Source organism: Tetrao urogallus, assembly GCF_951394365.1.
Source record: "Tetrao urogallus genome assembly, chromosome: 1".
Taxonomy (NCBI): Eukaryota; Metazoa; Chordata; class Aves; order Galliformes; family Phasianidae; genus Tetrao; species Tetrao urogallus.
Window position 1 is genome coordinate 173,986,344 of NC_136813.1, and position 21,589 is coordinate 174,007,932.

General features: G+C 45.0%; 1 protein-coding gene across 1 annotated transcript; it reads right to left on the bottom strand.

Moving 5' to 3' along the window:
• Window positions 1-7,187: 7,187 nt before the first annotated feature.
• Window positions 7,188-18,528, bottom strand: SELENOO (selenoprotein O; the record flags this gene model as incomplete). The annotated part of the gene is made up of 9 exons (XM_079545961.1): window positions 7,188-7,358; window positions 7,968-8,124; window positions 8,618-8,803; window positions 10,853-11,003; window positions 11,317-11,597; window positions 12,000-12,130; window positions 15,798-15,978; window positions 16,799-17,002; window positions 17,999-18,528. 9 exons carry the CDS (start codon window positions 18,526-18,528, stop codon window positions 7,188-7,190), a joined length of 1,992 nt encoding a protein of 663 aa, XP_079402087.1.
• Between the last annotated feature and the right edge of the window lie 3,061 nt (window positions 18,529-21,589).

Sequence of the window (21,589 nt, forward strand, 5' to 3'; positions counted from 1 at the left end):
TAAACCATTCCGTAAGGAAATTTGCTGAGTGACCCAGTTCTTTCCACCCTCTTTATTAAGCACTACAAAACGAATCTGTGCTTGTTATCTACACGTGTTCCTCCAGTCACTGTGTATTGTAGAAGACTCTCTCACAATGTGTCGATCCAGTATCCATTGAAAGCCAATACAAAGTAGTCTGGACTTCAATGGCTTTGGTGCAGGCCCTGACTTCTAACTGCCCACCTTCCCTTCCTCCCTGCATGTTACTGCTGCTTGCTGATTCCCTTTCTGTAAGTGCATGGCAGAGCTTAGGGAGTTTCTGCTGCCTTTTTTACTCTGTTGAATAAGGATATGAAGAATAAGTCAGTTTGTTTATTTGTGGAGCTTGAAGGGTTTGTCCTAGGAGTTTCTTTGATTTTTCTCTCTCATGTGGACGTAGCTCAAGAGAGCATCAGCAGAGCTTCTTCCTTCAGAGGCCACCAGCAGGCCTAACCACGTTTCCTGGTCAGTTGGCATTACAGTAAGAACACAGCCTCTTGTTGTGAAAGCAGCCTGGGGAAAGCATAAGACAGTTTCACTTGGAACTTGCATCGAATTTGCAGTTCTTTATAATTCCAGAGAGAAAGATTGGACCTGTCTCATACAAAATTGCATGTTTGTTTCCATTGTCCTCAGCTTTCTACAATAGGCTGGTTTTGCTTTTTATCTCCTAAATCGAAATGCCGATCCTGACTTCAGAATATTAATCTTTGTTGAAGCTTATTTTGCCTTTTTTTTTCTCCCAGTGGTAACAAAGCTTGTAAATAGAGGATACCAGCCACATTTGGAGGACTTCCTACTGCGAATCAACTTCAATAACTACTACAAGGATAACTGAGCCCTGCAGCCTAAAGATCACTGATAGCATGGTAAAGCAGAAACAGTAAACCCTATATGCTTGTAATTTATAGGAGCTTATGCAAATGCCATGCAAGAGGCATTTTTGTCAATTAAATAACCCATCCTCTGATAGCTTGAAGAATATAGCCACCACATAGTTTTTAAGATGCATCACTCTGTCTGTAACAGCTTCCTGTCGTTTCACCTACTGAGAATCGATGTTGCCATTTTCACAAAGATAGAGGAGTGCCCCAGCTTAGCAGAGGAGGGAGTGCAAAACTGTATATCTGTGAATGTGTAAATGTTGTATTTTCAGTGTTGTGAATTTCCTCCGATGTAAATACGTACATGTGCAATAAATCAAACGATAGATACTTTCTAAAGTTGCTGAGTGTGAGGTGCAGCTGTTCAGATGGAACCTATTTGATGCGCTTTATTTCCACACTGACAAATAAGATCAGTCTAAACATGACAACTTCTTGAAGGCTGGTAGTTGAGTGAAAGAGGAGGGCTTGATGAAACATTGCAGTGATCGGGGAGAGGATAAGTATTGGACTATTCAAGCACTCAGCAACTGTGCGATCACTTATCACAGATCTACTGTCCTTATGGCTGATTTGGGCTTTACATAATCACCACAAAATGAACTAGAAGAGAAATTCAGCATCACAGGAGTGAAACACAACTCCATCGGCTGCTTCTAACTGCAGGAGCACAGTTTTTACTTCCTTGTTGTTTTTTTTTTTACCTCACCATTATCAAAAGAAACTATGAAATATGAAATGTTGCAGAGGGGGACTCTGCTTTGCATTTTTCAGGTTTGAAGCATGTTGACTTTTGAGATTATAAAGACACAATTGCTTAAAACATAGATATATTCAGAGCCTCGTTTTCTAATTGGCAGCCACTCAAAGGTATAGGCATTGCCCACATATTTCCATAATATGGAATACCAAATACGATCTTTTGTTACCTATGGTGTTGGTTTTTTTCCCCTGAAATGGAAATGACACATTGGAGTCAGAATATATCAGTTATAAAGCTGCCCTGGTCCCAAGTCACTCCAAAAGACCATATTACACAGTTCTAACAAAGCTACCCTGTTTTCTCTATCTGTGCTCCTTTCACTTCTGTGCTATCTTTCCTGCTGCAGAAGAAGATATCCAAAGGGCAGGTAGCTTGCAGGTTGAGCTGCTTTGTTGCACGGGCAGGCAGAGAGCTGTTTGCCTGCCTGATGTGCTTGTGCAGAAATCAGCTAGAACAAGTCTGCTGGGACTCCTGCAGTCCCTCCTGCTGGGACTGTTGTGCTGACGCACAGCGATCACTAGAGAGCAGCCAAAGTGCTTCCAGCTCCCAGGCTGGGACCTCAGAGCACCTCAGCACAGAGCAGCAGTCAGGTGACTTCCAAAGGAGCTCTGTGTGATGAAAACGAGAGGAATATGAGCAAGAACTAAAACATCACAGATGTCAAAGCACAGGTACCGCTCCTCATTTTCCCACTGCTTGCCTTCCTCTCCCAGTCCTTGCCTCCAGCTCTGTGGTACTGAGTGTCTGTATCCATCTTTTTGATAGAACTTCTGAAAAAAAAAAAAAAAAAAGATCTAACAGCAAAGTTGGGCCTTTAGGTGCAGTCTTACAACAAGAAAAGAAAAAAAGAAGTACAGAAGTGGTTGTGGGTTGACCCCTGGCCTCCAGCTAAGCATCCATATAGCTGCTCTCTCACCCCACTGCCACCGTGGAACAGTGTGGGTTGGAAGGAACCTTAAAGACCATGCAGTGCCACCCATGCTGTGGGCAGGGCAGCTCCCACTAGATCAGGCTGCCCAAAGGCCCTCTGGCCTTGCGCACTCCGGGGATGGGGTGCAACACACGCAGGACAGCAGAGAAAAGGGAAAAAGCAGAAATGAGGGCCCAGGGAGAGGGAAATGCTGCAGCAGCAGCCACTCCTCACATCCCACTAGCAGGGCACAGCCCAGCCACTGTCCCTGCAACTCTGTGATTCTGTGAACCCCCACCTTCTATGGCTGAGCAGAGTGATACAAGGCACAGAAGAGCAGCTGCCCCCCCCCCAACAACTCAGCTTGTGGCTGTGGGACAAGGTGAAGAGAAGGCCTTGAGACTGCAAAAACACTGCGAAGAGCAGCCCACACACAGGGCTTATTGGGGCAGCTGAGCTGCAGAGCCAAAGCTGCACCACAGGGCTGCCAGGATGAGAGTTAGTTAACCAGGTCCTGCCCAGGCCCTGTAAGAAAGTAAAATTCATTTTGATTTGGAAAACATTGCCTATGTAGAACCAGCTGTCAGAAAATAGCAAGAGCCACCTCTTCAAAATAGAATAACTAATGGGTATTTTCAACTTAGTGATGCTGTATGATGTAACACAGGTGTACAGGTATTAGTTGTGAAGAATGCAACACAGTTAAGGCTCCTACACAAGATGTGGCAGTACAGTGAAGCCCTCTAAGTATTTTTACGTCCACTGCCTCAAGTATCAGCCAGCTCTGGAAGGGTGAAGTGCAGTCTGGTATCTGTGTCTGTCTCCTAGTGACTCCTGATGGAGATCTTATAATGCTTCTTCCCTTTGGATTCCAAGGCCTACTTTGAGCAGGGCTTAAAAATCAAATCCTGTATCTGCTGACACTAGGCAGCCGAGTTCCTCCCTTTCCCCCCCCTTTCCTTCTTAAATCTTGGGGATTAAAGAGGCATCAGTGTAGGTCTTACAGACAAGGAACTCAGAGGTAAAGGTACCTACCTGCCCCACTGCTGGCATTGCTGGCAAGGCAGGAGGCTGCAGCTGTCACCATTCACTCCTCAGAAAACACTGCGAAAATATCCATGAGATTGCTGTGATCCCATCTGGCCAGCTGACACTGACCCAGCACTACTGCTTCTGCACAGAAGGCTGCTGAATGGCACTGTTAACAGGAAATGCCTCCCAGGAAACAACAGGCACGGACCAGGACATTAAAATTACATTTCAGATTTATTTTTTTCTTAATAAAAGAATTAAAGACAGCAGCATTTGTCTGAAGAGAAACAAACAAAAGCATTGCCAAGAGAACACCGACGGTCAAACATCAAGCAATCGTAGTTCTACAAGTTCAGGAAGCAGTGATGGTGAGATCTCAATCACGAGAGGAGCCCCACTGGAATGTGAGGCTCCTGGTCCCCTGGGTGCCATCTGCTTTCAGGCAATGGCAGGTCAGGTTGTACAGGCAGAGGACCAAAGTGCAACCAAAGGGTTTCCAAAGAACACCGTTGGTGTTGAAAAGTCACAAGTTCATTCTGAGCCTAAAAGTCTTTTTATATAAGCAGAATATCTGGTCAGAAATAATTATTCTCAGGCCTAAGTATAGCACAAATGAGCTCTAAAAAAAAAAAAAAACAAGCAGCGATTTTTGATTCAAATATTCAGACTCTCAAATGTTACAAGCCGTATTTCCTTCTCTCTAGAGAGCTGACCTAAAAGATTAAGTTAGCTAAGAACTGAGTTGAACTGTCCTTAACAAGCCACCACTCACACTGCTCCGGGAACAGAACAAAGCGACTATCGATGAGCTGAAACATTTGCCTTTTGGAATGAAGGTGCTGGAAGATCACAAGATTCTATTTGGCTTGGTCACTTTTATTCCAATCCAGAGCATCAGTATTATTGCATGCACTGAGAAACCAAGCAGTTCAACGCCAACAGCTCAACCCTGGCAGAAACATGGGGAGCATACTCACAGTTGTGAGCATGGGGTATTTATTAGACACAGCTTTAGGTGGCACACACCAAAGCAGCCACACGATGAATGTTCTCCAGTCGAGATTTCAAGCTTCCCAGTCCTCTTGTACTTGATTCTCACTTAAGAATGCAATTAGTGGGAAATGTACCCCACATTTTCATTCTTCACTTTTACATTTGGCACCCCTTTTTAAGAATAAATTTGCTCTTTCAAAGTATCTCCCTCTCTCTCTCTCCATGACTTTGGTGTTACAATGGCAAATCAATGTGCTTCTTTATATGGAAATTAATTCAGTAGTTAATTCAACATCTCCTGTGTCCAAATACAGTGCTAAAATACCATTCTCCTTCTCCATGCATTAATAAGATCTACTCCGACCCCAAAATAAAGTAACATCAGAATGCCATTAAAAACACATAATCCCTGAGGTATGGTTTAAAATCATTACTACAGACCACTTTGTTAAAGTCAACAGCTTACGCAGAGCTCCACCACAACAGCGCTCCCTCCTTTCTGCCTCCCAAAATATAAATTGAGAAAAAATGAGCACACAGTTAAGATCACTGTGAGCAACTTTTTTTTTTTTTCCGTTCCTATTAATTCCTCCTGGCATAAGAGATCACTGGTTCTGCAAATTTGCCATGAGTTTGCTTGAGATGTCTTTCAACTGCCAGCACATTTCCCTGGCCATCCCCCCCGGCACAGTCTTTACCCAACACAGCCTTGCAGTAAGAGTTTCCATGAGATGGTTTCAGAAGTCCCTAAGTTCAGTGAAGGGTAAAGTCTGATGACAGACACTTCAGCAGTCAAACTCCTACAGAAATGGATTTCTTCAACCAGCTGCACCAGCAAGCATTACAGAATCACAGACTTGTAGGGGCTGGAAGGAATCATTCACTCCAGCCCCCACATTATTGCTGCCTTCTTCAAGGTACATCCTCTTCCAAATGCACCATTCTGCCCCAGACTGGACAAACACTTCTTCACATTTACCCTTTTCAGTAAGGACTCTGAGATGTCACAGGAGGTGCCGTGTTTGTCAGATTCTCATTTGCCAGACATTACTTAGCATCAGCTTCTCTAAGTCAAAGGCAAGGCAGAATTCATGTCTGCATTCAAAACACCTCCTGTTTGCTGTGGCAGCAAGAACAAACTGATACTGCTAATAGGAGAACTGGACAAGCAGCAGCTCAGCTTTCTCATGATTTGAGGAAGACCTAGAAGAGCTCATTTCAACCTGAGCTAATACCTGTCCTGCACAGGGGCAAAGAGTATTTCTTAAACAGCCCATAAACTCACAGTGGAAGACAGTGGCCTCCTTGGAAAAGAGAAACCTTTGTACTACGTCAGATTTGCACAAGGATATGTGAGCCAGAGCCCTTTAGAAGCAAGTTCAGAAAGCTCAGTCAAACCTTTAACTTGGGACCTTCTTTCATTTTTGCTGACACGGCAATAGAAGAAGCAGATTTTCCCCTAAAATCTCAAATGAAACCCACTGAAATACTATCAATACATTTTCAAGCAAGTCAGCTCCCATCCTCCTCTAGAATTTTTTACACAATGCTCAAACAGTGCATTCCTTAAATAGCACCTTCCTCTCTTTACAGCGTAAAAACTCTCCAAAGCCACAGAAGCAGAGTAAGACGCACAAGACCACAGTGGGAATGGGAGCATCTCACTGAGCACTGTGAGCAGGCATCCCAGCTGCGTGCTTCTCTCAAGAAGAACTGTGGTAAGAGTACACAAATCAACAGAAGGAACCTGTGTTTGAGTACTGGGGTCACCTGTGCAGTTGGTGCTCGTTTAGGCAACTGAATTTGCCGGAGTCGACTTACAACTGGCTTACAAACTGCACTCATGGCTTTTGTAAATATCTGCATTCATGTATACTGTATGTAAACACTGAATCTGAAATGACTTCACCACCAAGGTTTCCACGTGCAAATATACAGTCTCCCTTAATTCTGCTCCTTATGTATTATTTATAATAAAACACGAAAAAGAACAAAACCCACGCGTTTGTTCGTTCCCCCCTCAAACCCCTGCCTGCAGACTCCCTGAAAATGAAGATTAAATATCAACCTAAAGGTTCACAATAAATGAACTAATTAACTGAATTGTGGCTTAAAACAAGCATCGCTGAATCTGTTCCTCCATTAAAGAGGACTAGAAATCCCTGCACAGAAAAAGCAGCAAACAGATGTTAGAAGTACTATTAGTTAAGACATCAGACAAAAACAGATCAGATTCCTGACTTGATACTTTTGTCTTCACATAACAACTCCATTTGGATGTTCAAAAGTCAGTGTGTCTCAACAGAAAATACTGCAGTGTGATATGAACAAAGGAAAGGCTTTCAGTCTCAAAACACACCAAAAAACAATCTGTTCAGACTGCCCAGCATTATCAGCTTGTTCCAAGGATCCAAGACTGCTCTAAATTAAGCACAGCTGAAGACTGTTGTAGATGCATCCAAATGTAGGGTTGTTTCAATAACTTAATAGCACTTTGATGAATGCCTTGCTCAATTCTTCACTGCTGAAGGAGGATCACAGTCTTCAGTTTACAGCAAAAAATAAAACAAGGCAGTTACGAAGATCATGTAACACAGAGCTCTGAAGCCCAGAGTGGAGGTTTACTGCAATATGGTAGCCTGCTTCTGGTTGCTTGAGCACAAGCAGCTGCTGTAGAAGCAGTTTCCTCCTCTATCTCTGTGCAATCTTCTGTTTCTTGGAATGGATTTTCCAGGAGTTTCAATACATTTCTCACCTACAGAAAAAACACAGTATGGTTACTACAGTTAAGAAAGACAAAATGATGTAGAAAAGAAACTCAAACTAAGTGATGATTGAATATGCTGTTCTTAATATGCAAACTCCAGGCAAGCCAAATAGGAAATAGATGAAAAATATCTACAGAAATGAGCCAAAAACTGTAAAGTAATTTGTATCTGCATGGAACACGAGCTCAGATAACTTAAAATGGAGGTCTTGTACCCAAATCCTTTTGACATATTTCTCAGAATACATTACTTGACCCTTATTCTGAATATAACAATCTGCATGCTGAACTCCACAGATGAAAGTCAGGAATTTTTAATAATACCATATAGCACAGCAAAGACCAGGTGGAAGTTAAACCCCAACTTCAAGACAGTGAAGTGTCTTAAGATTCAGACTCAGATTTTGAGTTCCTCTCTTTGTTCAGCAGTCATTAAAACCACAGCTCACTCAAAAACAGGACAAGCATTCCAAACAGGAAATTCCCAATCCCTTTATTTAAAAAACAGCCAGAAAGAAGCTCACCTGGCCTCGAGTGAAAGAGCAGCAGCACTACACATCCATGCAAACCTGTACAGCTGTTCAGCAGCAATCTTACCTCTGAGAAATCCCCATTTTCAGCTGCTTCTATGGCATTCTGGGCGATATAATTTCTCAAGATGTACTTTGGATTGTTGGAATTCATAACCTTCACACGTTCAGTATTCCATGCATCACCATCACTGACGTTTTCTACTTCTTTGTGTAAACGGACTCTGAAATTAAGCGTGCAGAAACGAGTTTGCTTCCAGATGTAGAAGCCGATGTGATTCTTGCCTAAAGACCTGTAGCTGATGTCCGTCATGCACTGCTCTGCGAAAACCTTCACATTCAGAACTTAGCTTTTAAATATTTCTGTGCTTGTTTATTGGTGGAATTGTTTCACATTCTGATGAAAGGGATGCAGTACAGCTGCAGCTGTTTGATCTGCCAGCAGGAATGCCTGCTAGAACTCTCAGACCCACTGTTAAAAGAGATCCCAGCCAGCCAGGTGAGGAAACAAGTCCTGACTTAGGCCACAGAGCAGAAACAACTAACATTCCACAGGACATTTTTTGTACTGACAGCCTCCCATTAACAGAACTCTTACACACTGGTGAACGCTTTCAGCTGCCTGCACCTCACCTCCAGCCCTCAGTCTACAGACTCTGACACATCATTCTCAAAGTGCAGAGCAAACATACTGCTATGGACACTGATAAACCTCACCTGTATTTCTCCAGCCATTCTGTCCAGTGTCTTTTATTTCTGCTGAGTAAATCAGCTGCTGTCAACTGCTGCAGTTTAGAGAATTGTTCAATGCGTTCCAATTCTTTATTTATACTAGCTTTTGTTCCAATGAGTGCAAACAGCTGAGGATTAGACTGAGCCAACATCAGCATCATTGACAGCTGTCTGGGAACAGTGGGAAAAAAAACACATTAGACATTAAAGTCACAAGGCCTGTTTTTGCAGCTAAGAAGTAGATGTGAAAACATCCACAATAAACTGATTCCACTGTAGAAATTAAATACCAGTGTTTATAATTCACAAAACAAACATATATATGTATATTACATATACATAATTTGTTTTATGAATATATATATACACACACATACATATATAATATAAAATATATATAAGTATATATATTATATAAACATATATATACAATATATAAAACAGACTTCACATATTTTACTAACGAAGGGGGGGAGGAACAGTGTGTTTAATCTGCATTCCTGTGACACACAAAGTGTAGACAGTAGAGTTTCAGAACTACCAATTGGATTTAGATGCAAAATCTCATCAAAACACCCTACTTTGAGAGGAGTATGGCATAAGGAACTTCACCCTACCTCAGTACCAGAACAACAGAGAATCTACACATTTTTAAAATGCATTTTCTAACATTCATACTGTAACAACATTAAAAACAATTACTCAACACCTACTCTTCTCAGCAGTACTAAAAGCAAATTCTATGGGTTGATTAGGACTGTATCTTTTTACATTAGACTGTGTTAGCTGGTAATGTGGAAGAGCTTTATTGTATTTTGGCTATGATGCTCACCTTTTTTTTTTCTGGATTTGTAACCAAACAAGCAAACTAAAGAGCCAAGAGTCCAAGTTGCAGAATATTAAAACGCTCCACTTGTTTTCCTATGAACGCATTCACAAACAGAAACCATCTCTCCCCAGCACCAGACAACTAATTATATCAAAACCGTGTCTTCCTACTTTCAGTAGGCAGAGATAAGCTATGTGCTTTCATTTATTTCAGTTACACTAAGTATTATCCCAAGTTATATCACAGCACTTGGAATCTGATCAGTTATGCACTGAGTTTAATGTGCTACTGTGCCCCCACTCCAAAGCTTTACTCCGCATCACAGTGATTTATTGCGACCTTCCACATTCCTCTCCAAGCCTAAACGTAACACAAATATGAGTGCCTTCAATTTTAAAGCAGCTGAAGCCTGGAGCTTAATTAAAGCAGCAGTGCCTACCAATTTATTTACTTCTCCTTTTAGTCGCTTCAGTTTTAGCGATGGGACATAAGTAACATTTCCAAAATGATCAATGATGACTTCCAGCAATCTTGGCGAAACATCAAACTTAGGTGAGCAAGCTGATACCAAACAGTTCTTCTGCCCAACTCCCTGCTCACGAGCTGATAACTGTGATATCGATACACAGAGCGAGAGGAAGAATTTGGCAGGTTGCATCCATGGAATGTTTGTGAAAGAGGGAGAGGAAAAGCCCTACCCAAAATACACCCACTTGTGATTTTTCTCATCCCATCTGTGAGATGCTAGGATTAAAAACAACAATAACAAAAAGACAAAGTCATGGATCAAACAACGCTCCTGTTTTCCACTGCTCCAAAAAAGTGGAAAACTGCTCTACTTTCATAAATCCCTTTTATAAATCAGCAGGTGAACAAAAATTACCATTTTACCACATTCAGAGCAGCTGAGCTACAAAACAGGAATGGCACCAACCAGGTTGCAGAGCCTGAAGCGTGCATTTCAGCTACACTCAGCTCAGAGTACTGGTGGCTAGAAGTGATTAGCCAACAGTATCTAGGACAGAAAACTGACAATACACAGGAAGCTGTTGTTTAAATCTATTATGTCTATAAAATATTACTGCATTACTCCACTATCTGGCATTCTGTCATTGGCTCAGTAGCAGGGAAAGTGAGAAAGAAGAAAGGAGGAAAACAGAAATCCTGACAAGTGCAGCCCAAGAGCCACCGTCTGCAAGTCCCTGCTGAGCATTTAACAGTCACAAACTATGCAAAAATTTCCACTGCTGTAGATTGTGATACATCTGCTTAGCAGTGAGATTTCCAACTGTGATATTACTAGCTTTGTAATACACAGCAGGCTGAATTTATTATAGTAAAGATGAAACTAAAAGCACTGGCCAAAGCATTTAAGGAAAGAGCAGCATTACCTTGGATCCATCTGAGGTCTGAAAGCAACTCTCAGTTCTTCCACTGAAGCACACTGACTCATAAGCTTTTCTAAGAAATCTTCCAGTCCTGAAGGATCAGTATCTACTGAGAATGAACTCAGCAAGTAGAAAATATTTGTGAAGTCTCCACCTGAAAAAATGATTTTTATGGGTAATGGAACTAAGAAATCAGTAGGAAAAACAGGTCCCACAGTCCCCTCCTAACCCTCCTGCCCTCAAAGCAGCGTGGCACTCCCTCAGCAAGAGTGCAGTGCACCACAGGGGTGCCATGTAAAAAAGCAACAACTGCCACACAATTCACACAAATTCAGTTCTCCCTCAGTCTTCTGTTCTCTCAGATGACAGTGTAGTTGTGCCAGGCCTCTTTATTGTAAGGTGAGGATGAAAACGATGGCTTGGTGTAACTGTAAGGTACTCATGGTCTACCTGTGTTCTTCACCAACCTGTGAGATGCATGGTTTCAAGCAGTTCAGACACCAGCTTACTATCTTCTTCTAATTCCAACTGAATTAGGCCCAGTTTCTTCCTCATCTTCTGCAAATAATGCTTTTCAAATTCTGCATCATATTCTTCTTCCAGGATGAGCTCACTTATTTCCAAGGGCAGCTCTGGGACTAAGGCTTCAGCAAGCTTCCCTAGATTCCATTTGCAAATCTCTGGCTGTTTGTTGTAAGCATAGCGCCCTGTGTTATCGGAGCCATTGCAGATGTGCTCAGGGTCATATCTACAGGAGAAGAAATAGCATTCTGTTTGTTATCTGGACACCAATACCATGTGAAGCTCTGTGGGAGTCTAAAACACAACTGGAAGGGAACGGTTCTCCTTGTTTTGATTCTCTTCCAAAAGCTGTCTGGTCAGGTGTTTTCTTGCCCTCCCAGTCACTGAGGAGCTCCACAAGCTACAAAAGCAGTATAACATTTAGAGAAGTTATGAATACAGTTTTATGTAAAAGTTGAACAGAGGAATTACATGACATCCAAGCCTAACTTAACCTACTTTGCTATAGAGAAGGTTTGTAAGTCTACTTGACAGCTAAGATATTAAAGCAATAGTGAACAACATCAGGACTGCTTTACACAGATAATACATAAGCACGTTTTGAATAATGCCCATAAGCTCCACTGACCTGTCCATAAATCCAAAAGGGCCGTAGTCAATAGTTAATCCAACTATGCTCATGTTATCTGTATTCAGCACACCATGGCAGAAGCCAACACACTGCCACTCAGCAACCAATCTTGCTGTCCGTTTTGTTATCTAAAAGAGAAGAGAATTTTGTTTTTCAACACAGTGTTTGACAATTCATACAATTCCAAGCATTTGCTAGGCTGAATGGATTTTTCTACTGCTCTGATGGGAGCAGACTGTGGCAGCACACCACGTATACAAGTACCTTGCAGACACCTGGCCTCTTTCCTCCTTTTATTAACTGCCTAGTTCCTTAATTTCCCATTTGTTTGTTCTCCCTTTCTTCTTTCCATGCTCAAAAAAAATGAGTTGTACAGCTTACAAACATGCCAAATACAGAACACTGAAATACAGTAAACCATCTGACATCACAGTTAAATGCTTTCCTAGTCCATTCTTTTTTTCACTGTTTATTTTAAAGAACCATTAGCTACAGGCAGGAGAAAAAAGCAAAAATCTGAGGAATAAAAGGAAGAAACAAATACTAAGTAAACCAGAAAGCTGACTTTGTTTACAGGAGTGATTTACAGAAAGGTAAGCGGATTAGACAAAAATGGTTTCCTCCTTACAAGCTTCAGCACTGATGAGCACTTACCTCAATCTGCCAGGAGCAGAAAAAAGCCAGGAGTTCACCTTTTAGATAAAAGATATCCCAAGAATGGCACCTTTATTTAAATTTCATGCTTCACTGAATGCATGTTTCACCAGAGTTTGTCAGTTATTTAACTGTTACCTCTGTGGAACCCTCAACTGTCACCACTGCATGCACCCATGCATTTGGCAGAGATCACAGCGTGTGATTTTACAATAGGTCCAGTTATTTAATTTAGCCCATCTGTCAAATGCAACTACAAAATCTAAAATTCAGGAAGCTAATTTGGCTTTTAAATAAATCTCTGTATTTCTAAATGCTTCACTGGACTGACATAAATTAATTGATGTAACCATTAGCTAAAGCTTTTGAATCAAACTGTTTTCAGAGTTAAAGTCATTTATCTTCCCTATAGCTAGCAATGTGCTGAAGTTTAAAGTGACTGCTCTCTCCAGGATGTGGTGCATTTATTAAGGTTTAAAAAATGATCTCATTAACAGAAGTAATTTTAGTTTCTTCCATTTGTCTTCATATTCTCTTCCACTTTTCTCTGTTAAAGATGTGTAGTCAGTCAGATGAGGAAGAAAAACAAGAGAATGCTCATCCCTGGATAATCTGCCAGGTAGAAAAGGCTGTAAATGAAAGTTGGAACAAAAGCTTTTGGTTTACCTTCAGATCTCAGGCTTCTACTCTTTCCAATATCCTCACTGCCAGTACTCTACACACTGTTCCTGAATTCTGCTTCACAGGGCAGTTGGAAGTAAGAGCTCCAAGTCGCTACGCGTGCACAAAACTGATAGCAAGAAAGAAAGGGAGACACACCTTGCGACATGGTTCTGTGCCAGGAAGGTGGGAAAAAATAAGGAAAGAAGAACAGAACTTCCAGCAGTTAAGTAATTCACAACCACTGGATTCATGTGAATGTATGATGCTCTGCCAATGTTCTGGTAAAAAATACATCCAGCCAACAAGAACACCTGAAAGCAATTAAAGCTTGGATGCAGCTCAAAGGTGGGTATCTTGATTAGAAAGAGACAGCTTTCTTTTTACTTCAACCTTCAAGTCTTATTAACCAGGTTTTTCTACTGCTAGCCATACTAGAAAACAAGTGTGATATATACAAACAAGAGCACTCTATTAAAAACATGCTCATGGAAGTTTAAAGAGCAACTACAATTTTTAAAATATTTTAAGCAAATGCAGATATTTGTGTTTATTTTCTCATCAGTACTGTGAAATGCAGTCGCTTGTACCTTTTTCCTCCCTTTCCTCCACAGGGCAACAAGATAAAAGTACATCAGAGCAGAGCTGGGAGCATTTCCCTCCTACTCAAAAAGACAGAAGTGGTTGGTAAATGAGGCAGGACCGGGGTGCTGTTCAGATGGAGATGGCTATGGTAAACTTCCACCAAGGAGACTAAACATGGAAGTACAATGCTAGCACAGATATGCAGCAAGGACAGACCTGGACTGGAGAAGCACAACAAAAATGACAAAAACAGGGCAGTAGGGAAAGCATAGCAGAACGGGGGGTAGAAATCAGTAGTAACTGTGTCAGGAAAAGAAATCAAAGGCAGAAAGAGGCAGGAGTGGCTCGTGGAGACTGAGATGGGAGGGGAGCAAGGGGAAAAACAACCTTTGTTCACACACTCCCCTGCAAAGATCCTCAAGTTCCATATTTTTTCTGACACAAGAAAGTGAAGGTGCTATTGACTACAGAGCTGTACAAACCCACAGCTGGTGGGGAGCTGCAGTCACTGCCGGCTCCATTAATTCACACGTGAAAGGTCTGTTAGTGAAGCTAACCTCTGCAGCACCTAATGGTGAACTGAACTACCACTTGCTTTTCAAAAATGAATTATTGCAAGTATGCACAAACTCAGAACTCACAAGAGTTAGAGAGCATCAGATGTTAAGCCTGCCTGATGTCTTCTTACTGCTCTGTGACTAACATTCACCATGCTGCAGTCACTTCACCACCAACAGATCATTTTAGGAGATGTCAAAGCATCACAGCTGTTGTCACATAAACCAGTCACGCACATCAGACTGCTGTAACTACCCAGTAAGCAGAATTACAAGTATCAGCATCGAGTCTGAACATCAGGTGATTCAAATCAGAATCTTTATTACAGTTCTCTGCTAATTCCAAGTTGGATCCTTTCTGAAGGGTAGCACTACTGCATACGAAACTCCAAATCGCAAACGGAAGTTTCTTATTCCCCTACCTCAAAGTCTTTCTTTTGCTTGCTGAAATAAAGGAATATAATGGAAATTCAGTATCAAGAATTACAGTATCAACAGTGAGGTAAAGGGTAATTGGGAAAGTGAAGTTTAGATACCAATTAACTAATTAACTAAGCAACACCTTTCTTCAGAGAGATACACAGCAGTGCTGCATTTACTGATGTTGTAATTCAACTTTTATAACTCTCCTGCAATAATTGTTGATGTCTGAACTTAGTAACTAAAAATGGTTCAAAACTGCCTCTGAGAAATCATCCAGCCCCTCCTCTGGGCCACTACAGAATCACCTACCACTACATCACTACGATACGTTTATCTTCATCTTACCACCCCCCAAGCTGGAGGTTTTGTTACCTCTTTGGGAAAATTGTTTCATTGTTTGGCTGCCTTTAAACACTTGAATTCTAAAGTTAAAGTGATTTGTAGTTAACATTCCTGTTCATAGTGTGGAAAATAAGAGACAGGCAGCAACTAAGCTGTTTTCAATGTTTTAGAAGATGAAACCTTGCAAATGCTACCTCAGTACCATTTACCCACTGCTCGACAGTCAGGGCCAGAATTCACCCTTGCACTCTAGAACACCTTCAGTAAAGCATAAGAACAGCTTTGGGAAGCTCGCTGAGAGACAAGAAATCGTGCTGTGCTAAGGTAAATGATGAACTGTTTTCATTAGTTCAATCAGTGTCAGCACTGCTTTTATCAATAGTATGGTCAGGTTGTGGTTGGAGTTGATGATCTTGAAGCTCTTTTCCAACCTGAGCAATTCTATGATTCCATGAATAAGGAGCTCTATTGAGAGCGTCTTCTCCAAAGAAAACGCAGCTGAAGCAATATTAAGTGACTGCAGTTCTTCAAGACGACTGGTACAAATTGATGAAGAGAAACTGATCTTCCTTACCTCCCTGAAGAACGCGGCATTCCTCTGAATGCTGTTGTCTGCATGAGCCTCCTGGATTTCCGGGTAGAAAGTGCCGATCACGTAATCCAGCATCTGTATTCGAATATCGTTCCGGTTAACGCTGGGACCTTTGCGTCCTGTGTATTCATCAGGAGGCTTGAAAATTTCAAAAGAACCAAATCTGTTTGAAAATAACAAAAACGTGGCTTAGAATTACTTTTCACTACTATCTGATCACATTAACTTCCTCCAGCGTTACCAGTAGTGAAAGGATTTGTTGGTGCAATACCATCTTTTGAGTTTAACACCAGTCCTTCAACCGACTGTGAGCAGAAAACTGTGACTGTGCTGAAGCTGCTGAAACTCAGTGACTCAACGGAAGGAAGCACATACATCCACACAAGACAGATCAATATTTAAAATACTGGACTTGACATCACATTTAAGATATATTTTCCCATATGCACATGCACATAAACATACATTCTTTATGTCTCACATTTTCTTAACATGCATTTTCTTCTAAGGCAACATTATCTTCCCCGAACTCCTGTTTTGCACTGGAGCAGGAACTTTGTGTGCTTTTCAGGCAAGGAAAGTACCACCCTCAGGCTTTTAGAGGGCACCCCCAAACCTCAAGAGTATCATTATAACAACTTTGGCACCAGGTGTGGAGCCAATTCTACTAACAAAAAAATAAAATAAAATAAACAAAACCACACACAAGCATCAAAATTAAAAACTTATTTTGATATCTGCAGAACTTTCTATCCCAGTGGTACTCTGAGTTAGTGTCTATCTCCCCACGGGCAAGATGCTGCCTTACCTCACCCCATGGCCTACCACAGCAGCTTCCTAACACACAGCCTGGCAAATGAGTTCCAAGATTCCAGAACAAGACCCAAGCAAATGCTGCTGTTATCAAAATATGCTTAAAATGATCTTTTTGTGTCCAGTTTTAAATGAATAACAGTAAAAAAGAGAAGTGGGCTTCTTCCTACCTTATAAATGTAGGCGCAATCCTCAGAACAACTGTACACCTTTCTTTTTTTGGATTTCCATCATAAAATACGTCACGAACAACTTCCGAGTCAGATGTCACACAGGTTCCAGCCCTCGTTGTTGGAATTCCAAGGTGGAACATGGCCTCGCTGCACAGGAACTCCCGTATGCTTGACCTCAGGACCTTCCGACCATCGGCTTGCCTGCAGCAGAGACACAGACAGGTTGTAAGCCTTTTGACTGCATGGGAAGGGATTGCTGCCTCCTCCTTAGCAGAGGGAAGCAAGGGCTGAGAAGTGAAGTGCTGTGCTGAAAATCACAGGGCAACACAGGGGCAGATCCGAGCTGGCCAGGCCTCTGGGTTTCTGGTGGAGTACAGAATGGGTGGGCACAACACACGTGCAGTGAACCTCACATGCAATGGAAGTCAAATCTAAAGGCCATGTAGACCAACTCTCTGCCACGGGCAGGCTGCCACCCACCAACTCAGGGCCCCATCCTGCCTGGTCTGGGACGCCTCCAGGGATGGGGCACCCACAGCTTCTGTGGGCAGCTGTGCTAGTGCCTCACCACTCTCTGAGTGAAGAATTTCTGCCTAACATCTAACTTAAATTTCTTCTCTTTTAGTTTAAAGCCATTTCCTCTTACCCTCTGACTGTGTAAAAAGTTGCTGCCCTTCCTGCTTACAAAAGCTCTCTGAGTACCAGAAGACCACAATGAGATCTCTTTTTAACTCCAATAAGCTTTGAAAATTAATACTTTTGTAATATTTAACCAATACAGTACAAAGACTACACAGTCCTCCAGCTGCACACAAGTGGGTTTGTAACTGTCCGCGGTACAGGAAGAACACCACGGGAGTAACCAAAATAACAAGTAACACATGCAGTAAGTCTATTTTGCAGTTCATTCTGTACCAGAAAAACGGCTGCTGGGCCTCCCCTAGGTCTCAGCTGTACACGCTAAAGCGCTGTGAAGTTCAGGCAGAACGGAAACAGAACTCCCAAGAAACACGAGGGTGAAATCACACAGGCGTTCGGACAGCACACGCTCCGAGACCTTGCCCAGCCCAGGCTGGAGCCGGGGCAGCGCCAGCAGCGCAGTGAGCAGCACGGCCAAGCCAGCAGCGCTCAGCAGGCAGCGGGCAGCAGGCGGTGCGCAGCGCTCCCCCCGCCCGGCCCCGTCCCGCCGCCCCGTACCGGGAGAAGGGGGTGATCCCGGCGCCCTTCAGCTGCAGCTCCCAACGGGCGCCGCGCGGGCCGCGCACCTCGCCCAGGTAGATGGCGGCGCCGTCGCCCAGCTGCCCCGCGAAGCTGCCGAACTGGTGCCCGCAGTAGCAGTGTGCCGCGGGCTCCGAGCCGGGCAGCAGTCGGTTCCCGCTGAAGTACAGGGCGGCCTCCGCCTCCCGCTCGGCCTCGAGGCCGCCGGCCTCCAGCCCCAGCAGCGCCAGCGCCGGCGGCGACGCGGCCACGAGCCGCGGGTTGCGCAGCGGGGTGGGCCGCACCCGAGCGAAGCAGGCGCCGGGCACGGCCCGCGGAGCGCCGTCCTCGGAAGGGTCGACGGGCAGCGAGCGCAGCGCCAGGTTGTCGAAGCGAAGCGCGCTCAGCCAGCCACCCCCCTCCGCCCCCTCGGGGCTGCCCGGCCGCGATGGAGGACCCGCGGGGCGCTGCATGGCGGCGCGGAGGACGCGCGGCGACGGCACCGAGCGGCGGCGCAACGCCGCGGCCATCCGCCCGCCCCCGGGGAGGCCCCGCCCGCCGCGCGGCTCGGCACGGCCGCGGGGAACGGAGCCCTGCGGGCGGCCGGGGAGCGGTGCGCGCGGGGCTGGCGGCGGCGAGCTGGGGCCAATGGGCGGCTGCACAGCGGGGGCGGGCCGGCCGGCCGGCGGCGCCGAGGTGACCCGGGGGAATAAAAGCCGGAGCCCGGCGCTGGAAGGACTGCCGGGACGGGAAGATGCGCGAGCGGGAGGAGGAGCGCTGGGGGCGGTGAGTGTCTGCGCGGCGCTGCCGCTCGGTGAGCGCGGGTTCGTCGCGGGGTTTCAGTCGGGGCTTCTCGGGAGATAGCTCCGCTCCTGCCGGCACAGCGCCGAGCCGCCGCGGCGCGATGTCGTGGCTGACGCGGGCGGCGAAGTCCAAGGAGAAAGAGGAGCCGGAATGTTCCGTGGGGCGGGAGGAGAGGGGGCTGCTGGTGCAGGTCATGCTGGAGCACGGCGGGGATCCCTGGGATTATAAGGCTGTCGGCCAGGATCCCACCCTGAAAGCCGCCGAGAGGCACTGGGTGAACTACGTCTCCACGTATCACCCCAAGGGAGACAAGAAGTGCTCGGCCCTGCAGTGGCTGCTCTTCGACCTGGCCAGCGTCCTCCAGGCTGCGGTGGAGGAGAAGGAGCAGTGCGCGAAGAACCTGCAGAACAGCTTGCAGGTGGCGCACAACGAGATCCTGGCGCTGCGCTGTGACAACGCGCTGCTGGGCGAGCAGCTGCGGAGGGCCAGGGAGGAGCTCAGGGCTGAGAGCGCAGAGAACGCCCGGCTGAGAAGGAAGGTGCAGTGCCTGAGCAGGCTGCTGGGGAAGGGGCTGGATCAGAGGAAAGTGGCGGCTCTGAGCGAGGGAGACGGGGAGCCGGGGCTGCGGGACGGGGATGTCTGGGACGTGGAGATCCAAGAGAACTCCGCTGTGCAAGGTGGGGTTGCTGTGGGTGCCAGGAAAACGAAACTGGCAGAGCGAGAGGGAAGCGCAGGAACGGGGGATGGGGATGTGTCAAAAAAAGAGAAAGTCTGGAAGAAAAACAAGGAGGGCTGGCCCATGTGGGTAAACCGCATTTGGAGCTTAGAACAGCGCACTCCCTTCACGCACGAGGCGGCAAAGCGGGTGGTCACGGCCATAGGGCTGCCGTGGCCGAAGGTGGGGGCCATCATCAGAGCCTTGCCGCCCGATGAGGCCTTGGGAGGAGAAATCTTAAGGCTGGTGATTAGAAATCTAGGGGAATATGAGCCCCTCAAGGATAACATGGAAGGGGCGCCCTGGAGAGATATCCAGGAGGCAGCGGCATACGTGTGTGGGAATGTGGTGCTGCGGGCACTAAAGCAGCAGGAGAAACCCGTGAGCTCCGATTTTGACATTCTGGGCATGAATGTGGAGCAGGGGGATGTCGGGGTGCTGGCCTGCCGTGCTCCCGAGGCACACAGGGGGTTCTTCATCAGCCTGGGTTCCACGCTGATTGGCCGTCCCCTCCAAGAGTGCATGGCCACCCTGGAGAACCTGGGCACCCTGGTGGGGACGGAGGGGAAAGAGAAGGCGAAGAAGGAAGCAGCGAGGGTGAGGACGTACATCCCTAGGGGGATAATTTGGAGATACTTGATAAATCAGGGAGTAAATGAAGGAGAGCTAGATAGTCAGCCCACAGGAGTTCTGCTTGCCAAAATGAAGAAAATCCTTCAGGAAAAAGGGATGAAACAAGAGGAGATTTGGGAAAAACTAAAGCAGATGAAGCCATTGCCTCCTCTTCCTACCACAAAGAGAAAACAATATCCGTTACAGAAGGACCTTAAAGATTAGGGGTCCCAGCCCTAGTGTCAATGGGATTAACCTCTACCACGCTTACTTGATATCTGGAAGAAGGAACTGCCTGGAAGCGCAGTGTCTGCTGAATGGCAGTGAGAAGTTGCACATTCATTCTCAGTTGATATGGGATTAGAAGCAATATTATTAGATTATGAGGGGGTCTGGGATAAATCAGTATTGGGAGTATTTTAGGGGGAAAAGAAGTAGAAGCACACGTGCATGGGGGAAGATGAAGTGAATGGGCAGATAATGCTGGTGAAGGGGTAAGGAGGGCAGATATTTTAGGAAGGCATTTCCTGTCCCAGTTCAGGGTAGATCTGTCCATGAGAAAGCTACATTTGTTGTTGCTTCAAAAAAATGAAAATATGAGGGGAGTCTCCAAGTCAGTGAAATGCTGGTGTAAAAGTGAAGTGAAAGCAAGAAGTGTCCCAGTTTCAGCAAGGCAGAGTTGACTTTCTTCAGGGTGTGTGGTGTGGTACTGTGTTTTGGCTTCAGGAGAAATACAGTGTTGATAGCGCACTGATGTTTTTGCTGTTGCTGAGTGGTGCTGCACAGAGCCAAGGACACTTCATCTTTTGGTACTGTCCTGCTAGCAAGGGGGCTGGGAGTCACAGAAGCGAGGAGGAGACAGAACCAGAGCAGCTGACCTACACTGGCCAAAGGGATATCTCATACCATATGGCATCATGTTGGACAACAGAGCTGGAGAGAGCTGCTCAGGGGAACAGCTGCTGCTAAGGGATGGGTTGGGCATTAGTCAGCGAATGGTAAGCAGTCACCTTGTGTATCACTTGTGTGTGTGTATCTATATAGAATTTTTGTTTCTGTTAATTTCTATTTCTTTTCTTAGTGAATTGTTTTTATCTCAACCCAGGAGTTATACTTTATTTTTTTTCCCCAGTTCTCTCCCTCATCCCACAGTGAGCAAACAGCTGCCTGCTAGATTAAACCACAACACAGATAGTAAAGAGAGACTGTGAGGTAATTCCATGTGATTACCCTGTCACTCAGAACTGCTGCAGTGCACAGAGGGGTCATGAGGAGGCTCGGGGGTACAAGAAAGGCTTTAAGGAATGGGACTTAAAACTCCTACATTCACGATTCCTGGCTGAATCCAGGAATATGGACTATGTTGATGGTGGAAATTTCTTGCAGTGAACAGTCTGCTTTGGGTTATGCCTTTCATCCCTGAGAACAGACATTATTTGAGCAGTGGTAAATTGATTATG